Source organism: Prionailurus bengalensis, chromosome A1 (genome assembly GCF_016509475.1).
Source record: "Prionailurus bengalensis isolate Pbe53 chromosome A1, Fcat_Pben_1.1_paternal_pri, whole genome shotgun sequence".
Lineage (NCBI taxonomy): Eukaryota > Metazoa > Chordata > Mammalia > Carnivora > Felidae > Prionailurus > Prionailurus bengalensis.
Window position 1 is genome coordinate 133,298,881 of NC_057343.1, and position 18,895 is coordinate 133,317,775.

General features: G+C 35.0%; 1 protein-coding gene across 2 annotated transcripts in view; it reads right to left on the minus strand.

The window, feature by feature from the left end:
* CENPK (centromere protein K) overlaps positions 1-18,895 on the minus strand; it is a 45,923-nt gene that overhangs the window by 14,530 nt on the left and 12,498 nt on the right. For both annotated transcript variants that reach the window (XM_043591242.1, XM_043591232.1), the window contains exons 5-8: positions 15,771-15,817; positions 3,967-4,049; positions 3,769-3,867; positions 3,299-3,431 (exon numbers count right to left, since the gene is read on the minus strand). In XM_043591242.1, coding sequence (XP_043447177.1) covers positions 3,299-3,431; positions 3,769-3,867; positions 3,967-4,049; positions 15,771-15,817 — 362 coding nt within the window. The remainder of the gene's footprint in view (positions 1-3,298; positions 3,432-3,768; positions 3,868-3,966; positions 4,050-15,770; positions 15,818-18,895) is intronic.

Consider the following 18,895-nt stretch of genomic DNA (forward strand, 5'->3'; position numbering starts at 1 on the left):
AAATAACTTGAGGCACAAAAATATTTATCTGAGTTAACATTTCTCTTCTATCAATTTAAGTAAAATTACATATTATGCTCATTTTTTTAAGTTTATTTAAATTTATTTTGAGAGAGAGAGTGTGCACACACGTGTGTGTGCACAAGCTGGGGAGGGGTGCAGAGAGAGGGAGAGGGAGAATCCCAAGCAGGCTCCACATTGTCAGTGTGGAGCCCAATGCAGGGCTTGAACTCACAAACCATGAGATCACGACCTGAACTAAAATCAATAGTTGGATGCTTAACGGACTGAGCCACCCAGGTACCCCATCTAATACTTATTTTATATTGGTCTATACAAAACTACATTGATCTGAACATCTATCAATCCATTTATGCTTCTATATATGTATGTGTTTATGAAGATGTCTCAAATGATGTTCACCTCATGTTAACAATATGGTGGAGGGATTCAGGGTTTTTTTCTTTCTTTTTTGTACATTTTTGAATGACAAAACAGTGTTAAGGGCTGCATTGTTTCTCTCAAAATTCACATGTTCAAGTCCCAACCTCCTTGGTGACTACATTTGGAAATGGAGGTAAGTGAAGTTAAATGTGGCCATAAGGGTGGGACCCTAATCCAACTGGAATGGTGTCTTTATATGAAGAGAAAGAGACACCAGAGAGCTCTCTCTACACTCGAAAAGAGAAAAGGCCATGTGAAGACACAGCAAGAGATGGCTGTCCAGAGCCAGGGAAGAAGGCCTCAGCAGAAACCAACTCAGATGGCATTTTGATCTTGGACTTCTAGCCTCCAGAAAAGTGAGAAAATATATTTCCTTTGTTTAAACCATCTAATCTATGGTATTTTTCTCTAGCAGATTAAGCTAACTCATATATCCCGTATTACTACTTGACAGACAAAGGAAGAGAAAAAAAAAAATGAGTACTCTATCATTTTGTAACATGTAGTAATGGTCCATATACTTCATTTTAAAAATGTGAGTTTATCAAATGTAACTTAACAAACCCATAATGGCTTCTGTGATCAATGATTCCTTTCAGAATCCTTTAACTCTGGTTCTACTGGTAGAGAAGCTTGATAGATTAAAGAAAATGGTGAAAACAAAACAAGACTGGAATCAGAAAATGTGAGTTATTCTATGATTATGATCATTAAGAGGTAAGGAATCACGAACTTAATGAAATGGTTAACAGAAGGCTGTCAACAATTTTAGAAATGAACAAAGTATACAAATAACAATGGGTAGAATGGGAAACACATAGTTACAATGAAGAAGGGGAAGAATAAGGATAAAAAACACAGATTATAAGAAAACAAAGAAAACTTCCTCTTCTTTTCCTAATATAGTCACAGTCATTCAACAGATACAAATTCATGGGGGTTCCAGGGTGGCTGTCAGTTGATCATCCAACTTTGACTCAGGTCATAATCTCACAGTTCATAGTTCGAGCCCCACATCTGGCTTGCTGCTGTCAGCTCAGAGCCTGTTTCAGATCCTCTGTCTCCCTCTCTCTGCCCCTCTCCCACTTATGCTTGTTCTCTATCTCAAAAATTAAAAAACATTTATAAAAACAAACAAATAAATAAGAACTCAGAAGATACTAGAATACATAAGCAAGATAATAGACCTACAAAAATGAATTCAACACATAAAGGAGCTCAGAGTGCAGGGTGGGTGAAAAGAGAGATAGATATAAATGATTACTACAAAATCATGTGATAATGCTAATAAAATGACACATAAACTGCATTTAATACTTCACACAAGTATTAAAGGATGATGTTTGAAGTGACTTAAGTAAGAATTTGCTATCTTCATCAGATAGGAAATGTTTTGTAAGCAGAAGGAACAGAACGTATAAGACACAAAAAGGTCATTGCATACTTGCTGGAACTACAGGGTACAGTTGAATGGATTCATGCAAGAGATAAATAAAGAATGGTTAGAAAGGAGGCTAAAGAGATAGGCAAAATCCCGAATATAAATTCATTACTCTAAGGAGTTTATAGACTTCTAGAAGGGAACTATCAGTTTTATGTTAAAAAATAATTAAAATATATATTTTAGAAAAATCATTCTGGTGCCAGTTTCAATGCCTTCCCCACTTCCACAAGCTGTCTTTATTTATAGTATACACTGTTTTTGAAAAAGGAATTAAAGTAGTTATTCCCAATCTTCTGTCACCAAATGAAATATTTATTTGCTTTTGTGAAAAAGGTCTGTTACATAGTAACTACTAGTTAAATAGTTAAATAGTCAAGAACTATTGTTAAACAGTTAAATTTGACTAGTTAAATAGTCAAGAACTCACATTAACTAACAGATATCTTTTGATTTTAAATGTTTCGTATGCTCATCATGGAAAATTTTGAAAAGAGTAAAAACAAAAACAAATCTCACCTAAAATCCTAGCCTCCATACAGAGGCACTATTACATTTTTTAGTACAAATTAGACTCATAAAATTTAATTAGCTGTTTTTTTGTTTTGTTTTTTTAAACTTTTTTAATGTTTATTTATTTTTGAGACAGAGAGAGACAGAGCATGAACGGGGGAGGGGCAGAGAGAGAGGGAGACACAGAATCGGAAGCAGGCTCCAGGCTCTGATCCATCAGCCCAGAGCCCAACGCGGGGCTCGAATTCACCGACCGTGAGATCGTGACCTGAGCTGAAGTGAGACGCTTAACCGACTGAGCCACCCAGGCGCCCCAAAGCCCGCTAATTAGCTGTTTTTTTCATCAATTTAATAATATATTGTGAGCATTTTAATAACTCTTTTGGTAGTTCAATATGTTATTTTTAAAAGGTATATTTTCCCCCACTATATGGATATAATATTAAAAAATGTATTGGAGCGCCTGGGTGGCTCAGTCGGTTAAGTGTCCGACTTCAGCTCAGGTCATGATCTCACAGTCTGTGAGTTCAGGCCCCGCGTAGGGCTCTGTGCTGACAGCTCGGAGCCTGGAGCCTGCTTCCGATTCTGTGTCTCCCTCTCTCTCTGCTCCTCCCCTGCTCATGGTCTGTCTCTCTCTGTCTCAAAAATAAATAAAAATCATTAAAAAAAAGAAAAAAAAAAGAAAAAAAATGTATTTAATCTTATTTTATTGAACAACTAGGTTGCTTCTAATTTTTCAAAAAGTATTATAATGTGATGATGGAAGATTTCTTTACATGTATCTGTGTGTCTTTGAAATGTATAATAAACTACAAAAATTTATCAGAAAATTTACATTTGAACCTATGTGAAACAATCTCATATATAAATAGCTACATGAATTTGTTCTCTAAAACTTACCTTTTTCTTTTTCTTTTTAACATTTCTATCAGGCAGAGGAAAATGATCTTCCAGAAATTCACCCAAGGTAATCAAGAGCTTTTCCTTATATTCTTTTATATCATGCATTTTAGTGTTCAGCTCATCTAAGATTCTAATGGGTTTTTTAAAAATTAAGAGAAATATTTTACTGATAAAATACATAAAATAATGAGTATATGTAACTGGTTACTCATAAAGTTGATCAAACACTTTGTTCAAACTTCATTTGTTCAAACCAAGTAACTAGCTTTATGAAAGTAAAATTCTCTAACATATAAAGAAACTACAGATCAAGTCATTAATAAAAGGCCATGTAACTAACAGTTTGCAAAAATTAAAGTAAAACTTGCAATTTCTAATAAAATTTCCCCTATTTTCATCTATGTATTTCATGTTAACATTTAAAAAACTTTTTCCTATTTCAAAAACCTAGAATACAAAATTAATACCTTGATTCAGAAATTGTCACAACCTGATTTTTCAATTCACTGTGCACTACATTAAGAGATTCCAATATCTGTTGTTGTTCCTCCAACCACTGTTGCTCCCTTTAAACATGGAAAAACAAAACCAACAATAGCCAAATAAAACATTAATGCCAATTCAACATATATCTGTAACTAAAGGCAATTATAATATAAATATACCTTTCCAAGTCTTCCTTTAACTTTTCATTCTTTGACTGAAGAGTAGAGAGTACCAATTCAAGATCATGTCTCAATTTTTGGAACTAGAACAAAACAATTCAAATTAATTACTTAGTCTGTAATCCCATAAACAGTTATATTTATGAATGAGAGTGAAATTTACATTATTTGTTTAGGGCAAATACTCAAAAATCAAGAGCAAAAGACCATCAGAAAGTCTTTGAAAGGAAAAAATACAGCAGATACTAAGTTCTTTGTAATATTTCATTTGTTAAATTCAAAAATATAAGAAGGGGTTTTGAGTAATAAATTTGAATTTCACACTAAAATCCAATTAAATGATTAAGTTTTCAGTAATCAGGGAGATTAGGTGTCTTTTCTAAGAAGACTATACAGAAACAAACATGAATGATTATCATTCATTTAACAAATATTTATTGATCATTGACTACCAGGCATAGTTGAGAGAGTCAAGGATTCAACGATGAACAAACAGGAGAATCCAAACAAGCAAATATATAACTGCAGAGAGCAATCAGTATCATGAAAAAAAAAAAAAAAAAAAAAGTCAAAATAGGAACACAGAAATGAGGAGCAGGAATGGCTCTTTTAGGTAATATGATAGGGAGAGACCTCTCTGATCAGGTTAAGAGTATCACAGCAGATAAAGACAAGAGATATGACACTGACAATATCTAGCAAAAGAATGTTCCACACAGAAAGATTGTAGGTACAAAGGCAATGAGGCAAGAATATGTGTGAGGTATTCGAGGAACACCAAAAGAACTCTGTGTTGCTACAGCAAATTACAAGAACATCTGGATTTTTTTTCCAGTATCTTTTTGTTTTTTTAACATATTAGCTAGTATTCCACTTTCTTGATGTCAAGAGTTTACCTGAGCTTTTTATACATCTAAATCAGTGACAATTTAAAGTTGTCTATTATAGGGGCATCTGGGTGGCTTAGTCAGTTGAGCATCCAACTTTGGCTCAGGTCATATCTCTCAGTTTGTGAGTTCAAGCCCCACATCAGGCTCACTGCTGTCATCATGGAGCCCACTTCGGATCCTCTATCCTCCTTTCTCTCTGCCTCTCCCACTCCCACTATCTCTCCCAAAAATAAAATAAAAATGTAAACAAACAAATAAATAAATAAAATAAAGATGTCTATTATAAACCTTAGCGAAACCACAAAAAGGGGAGAAATAACCAAATAAATCAATAGTGTAAATAAAATGGTTTTATTTTTAAAAATACACAATTCAAGAAATTGGAAAGAGAGGAAAACAGGAACAGAGAAAAGGTAATACACATAGGAAAGAAAAATGAAGTACAAAGATTTCAAAGCAACCACACTGATATTACTTTAAATATGATCTAACAATAGAATTAAATTAAAAATAAATAAGAGAAAAGTAACAGGAAAAATTTACAAATGTTTGAATACTAAAAACACACTTCTAAATCATCCATGAATCAAAAAAGTAATAATCTGTAAGAATATAAGAAATTATTATGAACTATTTGAAAATAAAAACAAAATAAAAATTTCTGGGGTGAAACAAAAGCAGTACTCAAATGAGAATTTACAGAACTAAAAGCCTATATGAGAAAAATGAAAGCTCTCAAATTAATGACAACTTCTACCATAAGAAAAAGAGCAAATAAAATCAAAAGTAAACTGAAGAAAAAATAATGATTAAAAAAACCTTAAATCAATGATATAGAAAAACAAAAAGAAAACTGAGGGAAAAAAATCAAAGAAACCCAAAGTTGGTATTTTGAGAAGGTCAACAAAATCACCCACACAAATTACAAGAGAAACAAAAATTATTAACATTAGTTACAAGAGAGGTGACATTACTATAAACATTAAAATGGTAATGGGGAAATATTATGAACAAATTTAATAAACTGGACAAATTAGATGAGATGTACAAGTTCTTTAAAAGACACAAACTATACCACTCATTCAGAGAAAAACAGAAAACCTGATGAGTCATAAAAAACCTAAATTTGTGGCTAAACATTTTCCCATAAAGAAAACTCCAGTTCCAAATGGCTTTACCTGTAAATTCTAACAAACATTTAAAGTAATAAAAATACTGATTCTATATAAACTCTTTTGAAGAAAGAATACTTCTCAACTCATTCTATTAGGCTTGATATGAAAGCCTAACAAAGATGTCACAAGAAAAGTAAACCACAGACTGGTATCTCTCATTAACATAGATACAAAAACCTTAATAAAATTTTAGCAAATGAAGTCCGTCAATAAATTAAAAAACATTATTACACAGTGGGTTTTTCCTAGGAATGCATGGCTAATTAAACAGTTAATACCAAATAAAAAAATCAATGTACTGAGTCAATTAATTCAATACAGCCACAGGATATAAAATTAATATACAGAAATCTGTTGAATTTCTATACACTAATAATGAGGTAGCTAAAAGAAATTAAGAAAACAATCCCATTTATAACTGCACCAAAAAGAATAAAATACTAGTAATAAACTTAACCAATGAGGCCAACCAAAGATCTATATTCTGAAAACTATAAAACACTGATGAAAAAAAATTGGAAAAGACACAAATAAACGGAAAGATACTTCATGCTAATGGACAGGAAGACCAATATTGTTAAAATGTCTATACTACCCGAAGCAATCTGCAGATTTTATGCAATCCCTGTCAAAATGCCACCAACAGTTTTCACAGAATTAGAACAAATGATCCTAAAATTTGTACAGAACCCCCCAAAAACCTTAAATAGCCAAAGCAATTTTGAAAAAGAACAAAAGCTGGCGATATCACAATCCCAGATTTCAAAATATACTACAAATCTGTGGTAACCAAAACAGTATGGTACTGGCACAAAAACTGATAGAAATCAATGGAACAGAATAGAGTCCAGAAATGAATCCATACTTTCATGGCGAATTAATCTATGACAAAGGAGGCAAAAATATACAATGGGAAAAAGACCATTTCTCCAACAAATCGTGTTGGGAAAACTGGAAAGCTACATGCAAAAGAATGAAATTGAACCACATTCTTATACCATACACAAAAACAAATTCAAAATAGATTAAAGACCTTAACGTGAGACTTAAAACCATAAAATTTCTAAAAGAAAACACAGGTAAGTAATTTCTTTGACATGAGCCATAGAATTATTTTTCTAGACATGTCTCCTCTGGCAAGGGAACAAAAACAAAAATAGGGGCGCCTGGGTGGCTCAGTTGGTTAAGCGTCGGCTTCGGCTCAGGTCACGATCTCACGATTCGTGGGTTTGAGCCCTGGGTTGGGCTCGGTGCTGACAGCTGAGTCTGGAGCCTACTTGGGATTCTGTCTCCCCCCCCGCCCCTCCCCCGCTTGTGCTCTGTTCTCTCTCTCTCAAAAATAAGTAAACATTAAAAAAATTAAAAATAAATAAGTAAATAAACATTAAAAAAAACAAAAAACAAAATTAAACTCTTGGGACCACACCAAAATAAAAAGTTTTGCACAAAGAAACCATCAACAAAACAAAAAGGCAACCTACTGAATGGGAGAAGATATTTGCCAATGATATATCTGATAAGGGGTTCAAATCTAACTATGTAAAGAACTTATACAACACAATGTCAACAAAAATAAATAATCCAATTAAAACTGAGCAGAGGACCTGAATAATCATTTTTCCAAAAAGGACATACAGATAGCCAACAGACACATGAAAAGATGCTCAATATCACTAATCATCAGGGAAATGCAAATTAAAACAATTCACTACACACCTGTCAGAATGGCTAAAATCAAAAACACAAGAAATAACAAATGTTGGTTAGGATGTGGAGAAAAAGAAACCCTTATGCACTATTGGTAGGAATGCAAATTGATGCAGCCACTGTGGGAAACAGTATGGAAATTCCTCAAAAAATTAAAATTAGAATTTCCACATAATCCAGTAATTCCACTACTGGGTATTTACCTAAAGAAAACAAAAACATTAATTTGAAAAGACACATGCATCCCTATGTTTACTGTAGCATTATTTACAATAGCCAAGAAATGAAAACAACTCAAGTGCCCTTCAATAGACAATTGGATAAAAAGATACGGGGCGCCTGTGTGGCTCAGTCAGTTAAGCATCAGACTTCAGCTCAGTTCAAGCCCCATGTTGGGTTCTGCGCGACAGTTCAGAGCCTGGAGCCTGCTTCAGATTCTGTGTCTCCCTCCCTCTCTTCCCCTCCCTCACTCATGCTCTGTCTCTGTCTATCTCTCTCAAAAATAAATAAACATCAAAAAAATTAAAAACAAAAAACAAAAAAGACATGGTACAATCTATACTATGGACTATTAGTCATAAACAAAGAATGACATCTTCCCATTTGTAACAACATGGATGGATCTAGAGGTATACTGCTAAGTAAAATAAGTCAAATGGAGAAAGACTATACCATATGATTTCACTCATATGTGGAATTTAAGAAACAAAGGAACAAAGGAAAAAAAGGATATAGATAACAAATATAGATAACATATTGGGTTTCCAGAGGGGAGGTGGATGGAAGGATAGGGAAAACAGATAAAAGGGATTAAGGGTACACTTATTTTGATTAAGCCCTAAGAAATGTATAGAATTGTTGAATCATTATATTGTATACATGAAACTAATATAATACCCTATGCTTAAATCAATGTAATTTATTATATCAACAGACTAAAAAGAATTCATCTTCCCTATGAATTCAGAAAAAATAAATGACAAAATTCAATAATAATTTATGATTTTAGAAAAGACTTTATAACTTGTAACAGAAGGTAATTTCCGGGGCACCTGGGTGGTTCAGTCTTTTAAATGTCCAACTCACTGTCATGAGATCAGACCCTGAGTCGGGCTTTGTGCTGACCATTGGGTCTGCTTAAGATTCTTTCTCCCTCTCCCTCTGCCCCTTCCAAGTTCATGCTAACATGCACAAACGTGTTCACTCTCTCTCAAAAAAAAAAAAAAAAAAAAAAAAAAAGAAGGTAATTTCTGCAAGGGCATCTATGAAAAACCTACTGCTAACACCACACTTAATGATGAAAAAGAGAATGCTAGTCACTAAGGTCAGGAACAAGGCAAAAATGTCCATTCCTACCACTTTTGTTATATTACTGTAAGTCCTAGAGCAGTACAGTAAGCCAAGGAAAACATAAAAGGCATCCAGATGGAAAGGAATAAATACACATGCCTCTGATCTCAGATGACATGACTAGCTATGTAGAAAATCTCAGAGCACCTACAAAAAGGCTACTAGAATAAATGGGTTTATCATACTCACTAATAGAAGACCAATATATAAATATTAATTTGTATGCACCAGCAATAAATAATTGACAATTGAAAAAAGAATACCAGTTTAATAGCACTAAAAATACAAAATTCTAAAGGGATGAATTTGACAAAAATACATAAGACCTGCACATCTCTGTTACAATTTATTAAATTGTTTTTAAAAATTATGAATTGGGATGGGGCACCTGGGTGGCTCAGTTGGTTGAGTGTCCGACTTCGGCTCAGGTCATGATCTCGCAGTTTGTGAGTTCAAGCCCCACATTGGGCTCTGTACTGCCAGCTCGGAGCCTAGAGCCTGCTTCGGATTCTGTGTCTCCCTCTCTCTCTGCCCCTTCCCTGCTCACGCTCTGTCTCTCTCTGTCTCTCAATAATAAATAAACATTAAAAAATAATTTTTTTTAATTAAAAAAAAATCATGAATTGGGACACCTGGCTGGCTCAGTCAGTAGTGCATGAGACTCTTCATCCTGGGGTCATGATTTCAAGCCTTCTATTGAAGGAGAGTTGCTTAAAAAAAAATTAAAATAAAAAAAAATCAAGAATTAATATTGAAATTTGTCACATTCTTTCTGAATTCATGAGATGATTAAAAGTCTTTTTTTTCTTTTTTAGCTTTTAATATAGTTAATTATAAAACACTGATGATATAAATCTTAAAAATATAAACAAATGGAGACCTAAATAAATGCAGAGATCATACAGGGCTCCTGGATCTGAATTGAGACTCAGTATGCTAAAGATGTCAATGCTCCTCAAATTAAACTACAGAATCAGGGAAATCTCAGTCAAAATTATGGGACAGAATGACCAGCCAACTCTAATATATAGGAAAATATAAAACAGTTCTGATAAAGAACAAAGATAGAAAATCACTCCCATTTTATTTCAAGATTTATTATAAATCTTAAGTAAATAAAACAATGTTGTCTTCAAAAAATTTTTATTTACTTATTTTGAGAAAGAGAGAGAGCACACAAGTGGGGAAAAGGGGCAGAGGGAAAGAGAGAATCTCATGCAGGCTCCCTGTTCAGGGTGGAGCCCAATGTTGGGCTCGATCCCACGACCCTGGGATCCTGACCTAGGTCGAAATCAAAACCTGAACTGACACTCAACTGACCGACCCAAGAACCCCTAAAACAATGTGGTATTGACCTAAAGACAGAAGACACACAGAAAAAAAAGAGAAATAACCACAGAATGAATAAATGTGGAGTCTAGAAACAGATCCACATATATGCCATCAATTAATTTTCAATAAACATGCAAAGGAAATTCAAAAAAGAAAATATAATTTTCTTAACAATTTGTTCCAGAACACCCACAATTAGTATTCATATGAAAGAAAATACAACTTTATCAGTAACTAATTCCATATAAAAACATGAATACAAAATGGATCATAAATGTGAAACTTAAAAAATTTTAAAGAAAACATTCAAAAAAAATGTTTGTGACCTTAAGGTGGGCAAATTTTTTTTAAGATTTTATTTTTGGGGCCCATGGGTGGATCACTCAGTTAAGCATCTGACTCTTGATTTTGGCTTAGGTCATGATCTCATGGTCGTGGGATCAAGCCTTGTGTTGGGCTCTGCATCGTGACCATGGAGCCTGCTTTGCATTCTCTCTCTCTCCCTCTCTCTCTTTCAAAAAAAATAAACAGACTTAAAAAGAAAAAAAAAAAAAAGATTTTATTTTTTAAGTAATCTCTACACCCAACATGGGGCTTGAACTCACAACCTCAACACCAAGAGTCACATGCTTTTCTGATTGAGCCAGACAGGTGCCGTTGTGCAAATATTTCTTATATTTATTTAAGCACAAACCTTAAAAAAAAAAAAAAAACTGATAAAATGGAGGTAATCAAAGTATGCCTGTCTTCAGGATAGGCCCCTGGTGGACTTCTGAAGGATGACCTCTGAGGTCTTGTAATATTATACCTGATAAAAGTGTTTATGTAGGGGTGTCTGGTTGGTTCAGTCAGTAGAGCATGTGACCCTTGATGTCAGGGTCATGAGTTCAAGCCCCACTTGGGAACGTATGCCTGGAACCTTAGGTCACTTGGTACCAGTTTTATTAAAGAGTCTATTCTAATCATGTGATTTATGGTGAATGCAATTGTGGTCTAAAGGGCTGAAGCCCAAGTAGCTGAAGTCAGTCAAGGAAGCCCCACATGCATAGTGACTGACTCCGGATAAAAAACCCTGGACAACAAAGCTTAGGTGAACTTCCCTGTTTGACCACACTTTGCACATTTTGTCACATTCAGCTGCAAGGAGAACTAAATACATCCATGCAACTCCATTAGATAAGGACTCCTATAAACTTAGTCCATGTGTGTTTTCCCTTTGCTCATTTTAATCTGTGTCTTCTCACGGAAATAAAATGTAACCATGAGTACAATAGCTTTTCTGTGTTCTGTAAGCCCATTTAAGCAAATCACCAGACCTGACAGTGGTCTTGGGGAAAACCCTGACACAAATGGCAACACAAGTGGGATTTGCTATAATGACCCTAGCTCACCAAAACACAATGGAAGCACTATGTGGGAAAAAGAAGGTTAATGGGGCAGGGAATGATGAATCTGATGCCTAATGTTTATACCAAGTCAACAAAGATAGAAGACAACAGCCACAACATGATCAATAACTGCAGGCAGGGGTGCCTGGGTGGCTCGGTTGGTTAAGTGTCCAACTTTGGCTCAGGTCATGATCTCACGGTTCGAGAGTTCGAGCCCCACATCAGGCTCTGTGCTGACAGATCAGAGTGTGAAGCTGGCTTTGGATTCTCTGTCTCCCTCTCTCTCTGCCCCTCCCCCACTCACACTCTGTCTCTGTCTCAAAAATAAATAAACATTAAAAAAATAATAATTGCAGGCAGAAGTAGTCAATGAAATTTAGAAATAATAGAAAAAATTCTCAGACACTTGGCTAACTGCATGTATAAGGAAATACAAAATAATGAGAAACAAGCTAAATATTCAAGCCCTTTGTTATTTTTATCTGTAACAATTAAAATGAAAGCAGAGTGTTAAGGCCAAAGCTGGTACTGTATCTAGTTTGGATTTCAGTCAGTTCAAACCAGAACTGCTAGCCTTAGGGCTACTACCAAAGGGAAAATTATGGTGGACCATTAGCCTATGTGTCATTTTTTTTTTCATGATATTGAAAATTTGGTGACTCTTCTCAATATGAAAAAGAAATATTATCTTTCATTCTGGGAAAATGTTCATGTATTATTTATTATTTCTTCACTTCCATTTTTTTAAAATATTATTTATTTATTTTTGAGAGAGAGAGAGAGAGAGAGATGGCACCAATACAAGTGGGGGAGGTGCAGAGAAAGAGAGGGGGAGAGAGAATCCCAAGCAGGCTCTGCACTACCAGCACAGAGCCCAATGTGGGGCTCAAACTCCTGAACTAGGAGATCATGACTTGAGTTGAAATCAAGAGCCTACAGCTTAACTGACTAAGCCACCTGGGCACGCCCCCCTCCATTTGTTTTTGTGTTTGTTTTTTTAATTTGGAACTTCTACTGGTTGTATTTTGTACTTCTGAGTTGATAAGATAGTTCTCTTCTATTATTCCAATTTTCCTTTTTTTGCCATCCTTATTCTGTAGATTTCCATGCCTATAATCACCAACCTTTTTGTATTTATTTCAGGTATGTTTTCATTTACAAAGGCTCTTATTCTCTGATTGGTTCTTTTCTTTTTTACTGTTTATTTCTTTAATTTTTTTTATTTATTGAGAGAGAGAGACAGAGCACAAGTGGGGGAGGGGCAGAGAAAGGGAGGGAGACACAGCATCTGAAGCAGGCTCCAGGCTCTGAGCTGTCAGCACAGAGCCCGATACAGGGCTCAAACTCACAAACCATGAGATCATGACCTGAGCCGAAGTCAGACGCTTAACTGACGAAGCCAGCCAGGCGCCCCAATGTTTATTTATTTTTGAGAGAAAGAGCATCCACGAGGGAGAGGCAAAGAAAGAGAGAGAGAGGGGGACAGAGGATCTGAAACAGGCTCCGTGCCGACAGCACAGAGTCCGAGGAGGGTTTAGACCACGAGCTATGAGATCATGACCTACACCAACTGAGCCAGCTAGGCACCTCTCTGATTGGTCATTTTATTATTTATTTATTTATTTTTAATTTTTTTTAATGTTTATTTATTTTTGAGAGAAAGAGAGTGTGAGCGGGAGAGGGGCAAAGAGAGAGGGAGACACAGAATCTGAAGCAGGCTTCAGGCTCTGAGCTGTCAGCACAGAGCCCAACATGGGGCTCAAACTCACAGACAGCAAGATCATGACTGGAGATGTAGTCAGTCGCTTAACCTACTGAGCCACCCAGGCAGCCCTGATTGGTCTTTTTAAAAACAGCTTCACCGGGGTACCTGGGTAGCTCAGTTGGTTAAGCATCCAACTTCAGCTCAAGTCATTATATCATGGTTTGTTAGTTCAAGCCCCAAGTCCAGCTCTTTGCTGACAGCTGCTTCAGATTCTGTTATCTCACTCTCCCTCTGTCCCTTACCTGCTCAGGCTCTGTCTCTGTCTCATAAGTAGATAGATAGATAGATAGATAGATAGATAGATAGATAGATAGATAGACAGATAGATAAATCTTGAGATATAATTCACATACCATACAGTTTACTAATTTAAAGTATATAATTCAATAATGTTTAGTATTTTCATAAAGTTGTGTAACCATCACCACAATCTACTTTAGAACATTTTCATCATCCCAAAAGGAAACCTGTTAGCAGTACCTATTAGCAGTCACTCACTATTTGCTCTACAATCACCTAGCCTTAATCAATAAGCAACAACCTACTTTCTGTCTCTATGGATTTGCCTATTATGGACATTTCATATAAATGGAATCATATAATATGTAATCCTTTGTAACTAGCTTCTTTCATTTAGCATAATGTTTTTCAAGATATACCTATATTATGGCATATCAGTACTTCAGTTCTTATTAGACAAAAAATATGTCATTGTATAGATATCACAATTTATTTATCTATTCATCAGTTGATGAACATTTGGGTTATTTCCTCTTTTTGGCCATTAAGAAAAATGTTGCTATGGAGGCGCATGGGTGGCTCAGTCGGTTAAGCGTCCAACTTGAGCTCAGGTCATGATTTCATGGTTCATGGGTTTGAGTCCCACATCGGGCTCTGTGCTGATAGCTCAAGCCTGGAGCCTGCTTCGAATTCTGTGTTTCCCTCTCTCTCTGCTCTTCCCCCACTCACATTCTGTCCCTCTCTCAAAAATAAGTAACATTAAAAAATTAAAAAAGAAAGAAAAATGTTGCTATGAACATTCATGTTTAAGTTTTTGTGTGGACACAAACTTATTTTCCTTTTTCTTAGGTGTATACCTCGGAGTGAAAGTACTGGTTTGACTAGTAACTTTCACCTTCTGAGGAACTACCAGGCTGCTTTCCAAAGTGGATGTAGCATTTTACATTCCCACCAGCAGTTCATCAGTGTTCTAATTTCTCCACATCTTCACCAATACTTGTTATTATCTGTCTTTTGATTATAGCCATGTTTAGGGGTGTGAAGTAATCCTTTTTAAAGTTACATTCTGTTATTTTTTTAATCAAAAAAAATCTTTATCTCTCTTTTAAAGAAATCTTGTTTCTAGCTACATACTTGAACCCTGAATACTGCAGTACCAGGTTCCTTCAAAACCTGGTTTTTCTCAATTCTGTAGGGCAGATAATCTCTTTAAATTTTTTTTTTTAATGTTTATTTATTTTTGAGAGACAGAGAGAGACAGAGCATGGGTAGGGGAGGGGCAGAGAGAGAGAGGGGAAGACACAGAATCCGAAGCAGGCTCCAGGCTCCAAGCTATCAGCACAGAGCCTGACGCGGGGCTCGAACTCACAAGCCGTGAGATCATGACCTGAGCCGAAGTCAGCCACTCAACTGACTAAGCCATTGAGGTGCCCCTTTTTAAATTTTTTAAAAAATGTTTATTTACAGATAATCTCTTTTTTCATCACTATTTCTATCTCTAGACACACTGATACTTATTTCTTTCCATGCACTACATCCTTACTTAAAAGTCTTGTTTGCTTCTATCTTCTTTCCTATACTTTGACTTAATGGACTTACACTTAAAGTCTTTATTGACATGTATATTATGTTTTGAGGACATACATATATTAGGATCATCTAACTATGTTTAATGTTTTCACTTTCATTATGAAGAGTTTAATCAAGTGAAAATTAAGCACAACCATGAAGTTTACATATTAAACACTAATTTTAAACACAGTTCTAATATACAAATTGGTGATACAAAATTCAAATTATTTAAAATATTCTGTTCAACAGACATAATTAAAATCAAAATAAAAAAATTAATATGGCTTTAAAGTGGTTTCATTCTGCTTCTGATGTCATAAACTTACCCCAAATACTTCTAGTTATAAGTTAATCAGGGTTACTACCAATTCCTTAAGTTACTTACCTCTTCTTCTCCTAATGTTACTAGAACTTCTTCATTCAGAGGAACTACTGCAGAAAAAAAAACAGGCCAAAATTATATATATGGTGAGTTAACTCTCAAATATAAAGAATTTGATTTTGTGGCCTCTAAGATATCTCTTTCTCTTTCCTTAATTAACACCTTCACATATATAATCAATACATAATTTTAGACAATATATATAACCAATATATAATTTTAGACAAACATGACATTTATACATTTTTGGGTTTTGTTTTCTAAATCCTCAAAAACAAAATTGGTTAAGCGTCCAACTCTTGACTTAAGCTCAGGTCATGATCTCATGCTTCTTGAGATCATGCCCCGTGTCAGGCTATGCACTGAAAGCACAAAGCCTACTTGGGATTTTCTCTCCCCCTCGCTCTCTCTCTGCCCCTCCCTCACTCAGGCTCACTCTCTCTCTCTCTCTCAAAATAAACTTTAAAAAATTAATAATCTATACTGTTTCCCTAAATATCTCTCTCTGCAATTATATGATCCTACGCATGTATATGTACATGTATATTATCTACACACACACATGCAAGGGTTATTCATTTTGTTATTGTTGGTTTTATGAGAAGGGGATATCATACACATTATTCTTATTTTTACTCAACAAAAAACCCATGGAAATCGTTTCTATCCTGATGTAAGTCTAATCCATAATTTTTAATCACTCCATAATATTCCACAGGGTGAATATACAAAGTGTATTGAGTAATATCAGTACTGATGAAACATTAACTTTGAACCTAACTTTTAGCCACAAAAAACAATGACTGTAGCATTTCTAAATTTATGTCTTTATGTACTAGTGCTTTCATTTGGGGAGGATAAATTCTCAGAAATGGAATTCCATAGAAGGAAAAGCATATTTTGAATTTTAATATAGAATACCAGATACTTTTCTAAAAACTTACTATTAGCAATAAGAAACAGCAAAAGATACAATCAACTCTTCTACAATTTTTGCCAGTTCTTGAGTATCAACTAACATTTCATTTTAATTTTGTATAGCAAAATTTAATCCTTATATTTAGAAAAGTTCAACCTTTGTACTTTAAGTTTACCTTTCCTAATAAAGTACTATTTAAAATTTCTCTAATAAAGGGGCGCCTGGGTGGCGCAGTCGGTTAAGCGTCCGACTTCAGCCAGGTCACGATCTCGCGGTCCGTGGGTTCGAGCCCCGCGTCAGGCTCTGGACTGATGGCTCAGAGCCTGGAGCCTGTTTCCGATTCTGTGTCTCCCTCTCTCTCTGCCCCTCCCCTGTTCATGCTCTGTCTCTCTCTGTCCCACAAATAAATAAACGTTGGAAAAAAATTTAAAAATATAAATAAATAAATAAAATAAAATAAAATTTCTCTAATAATATGCTACTGAAAACTTTCTAATCTATCTACTATTCTACAGGGTCTTCTGACAGGAAAGAGCTTACGACACGTGCTTCATAGGACATATATTAGAACTGATTACTGGCAGCCCCAGGATGGCTCCCAAATCATTTCAATAAATGCAATGAGAAGGATTCTAAGAATGTAAAGTTAATAATCTCCTTCTTGTCCACTGTGGCCATGAGTAGTATTTCAATATTGATTCACATAATTATTTAAGCCCATACAATATATAGCAGCTTCTAAGAATATAAAGATATTTTAAATCCTTTCAGTGGGGCAGTCTATGGGACTGGCAACCTTAAGCAAAGTGGTTATTTGACCTGTGGATCAGCCTGTGTGTTTGGTGTTACCAGCACAAAATGTGCACATAAGGGATGATGATAAGAAAAACAAAAATAGAAAATTCCCTGATATATAGCATCAAAATGAATGAAATACTTTGGAATAAATTTAACCTAAGAGGCAAAAGACTGTGATGAAAACTACAAAACTACAAAGCAGCACAGCACAGAGCCTGCTTCCCTCTGTCTCCTTCTCTCTCTGCACCTCACCTGGTCACACTCTCTCTCTCAAAAATAAATAGACATTTAAAAAAATATCTTCAACAAGATGTAAGAAAGACTATTATAATAAACTAGTGGATTGGTAATGAAGGCCTAAAGTAAATGTGTGGCAGTAGGGTTCAATATTTCATGATTGGCTATATGCGATACATGAAAAAAGAAGAACCTAGAAGGGCTCTTAAGTTTATACCTGATCAAATAAATTCCATTCAATGTATCAGAGAATGGAGATCAATTCATAAATCTCAGGTATCTATAGAATATTTTGGAAAAGATAACTAGAAAGTAGAGAGATACGTTAGTGTGATGTTACAAACAAGTCTGGCTTGGATACATAGATTTGGAAGCTGTTACAAAAATTGTGTCCTCCTCCTCCCCACCAAAATTCATATTTTGAAGTTCTAATCCTCAGTACCTTAAAATGTGCCTGTATTTGGAATTGGGTCTTTAAAAATGTGATTCTGTTAAAATGAGACCATTAGGGTGAGCCCTATTCCATTACGACTGGCATCTTTATAGAAAGAGATTAGGATACAGACAGGCGACCATGTGAAGACACAGGGAGAAGATGACCATCTACAAGCCAAAAAGAGAGGCTTCTGAAGAAATCAACCTTGCCAACACCTTGATCTTGGACTTCTAGCCTCCAGAATTGTGAAAAAATTAATTTCTTTTGTGTAAGCAACCCAGTCCATAGTACTTTGTTATGGCAGCTCTAGCAAACTTATACAGAAGTCATTAATACAGGTATAACATAAAAACAAAAGCAGAAAATATAATCCTGGAGTAGCATGTAGAATAGGAAGTTAAAATTGCTGAGCCCAGCCCTCCAAAAAAATAGCAAATTTTAACAGCAGAGTATGAACAGCGTTTGAGATGCTCAATATAATGCTGAGGAGGCAACAGAATATAGTTTAATGCAATTAAAAAATAGATTATATATGTACATATCAAGTGCTAAAATTAAAAAGACTACCATGTGATAATAAAGATGTGGAACAGTGGTGGGCATGAATATAGTAGTTAAAACCAAGAATGTAGATGAAATTATCTCGAAAGAGAATGAATAGAAGAATCACAACAACTGGGATAGAGAACAGTAAGCCTACAAAGGAGACTAAAAAGGGAAGTGGGAGGAGCTAAAGGA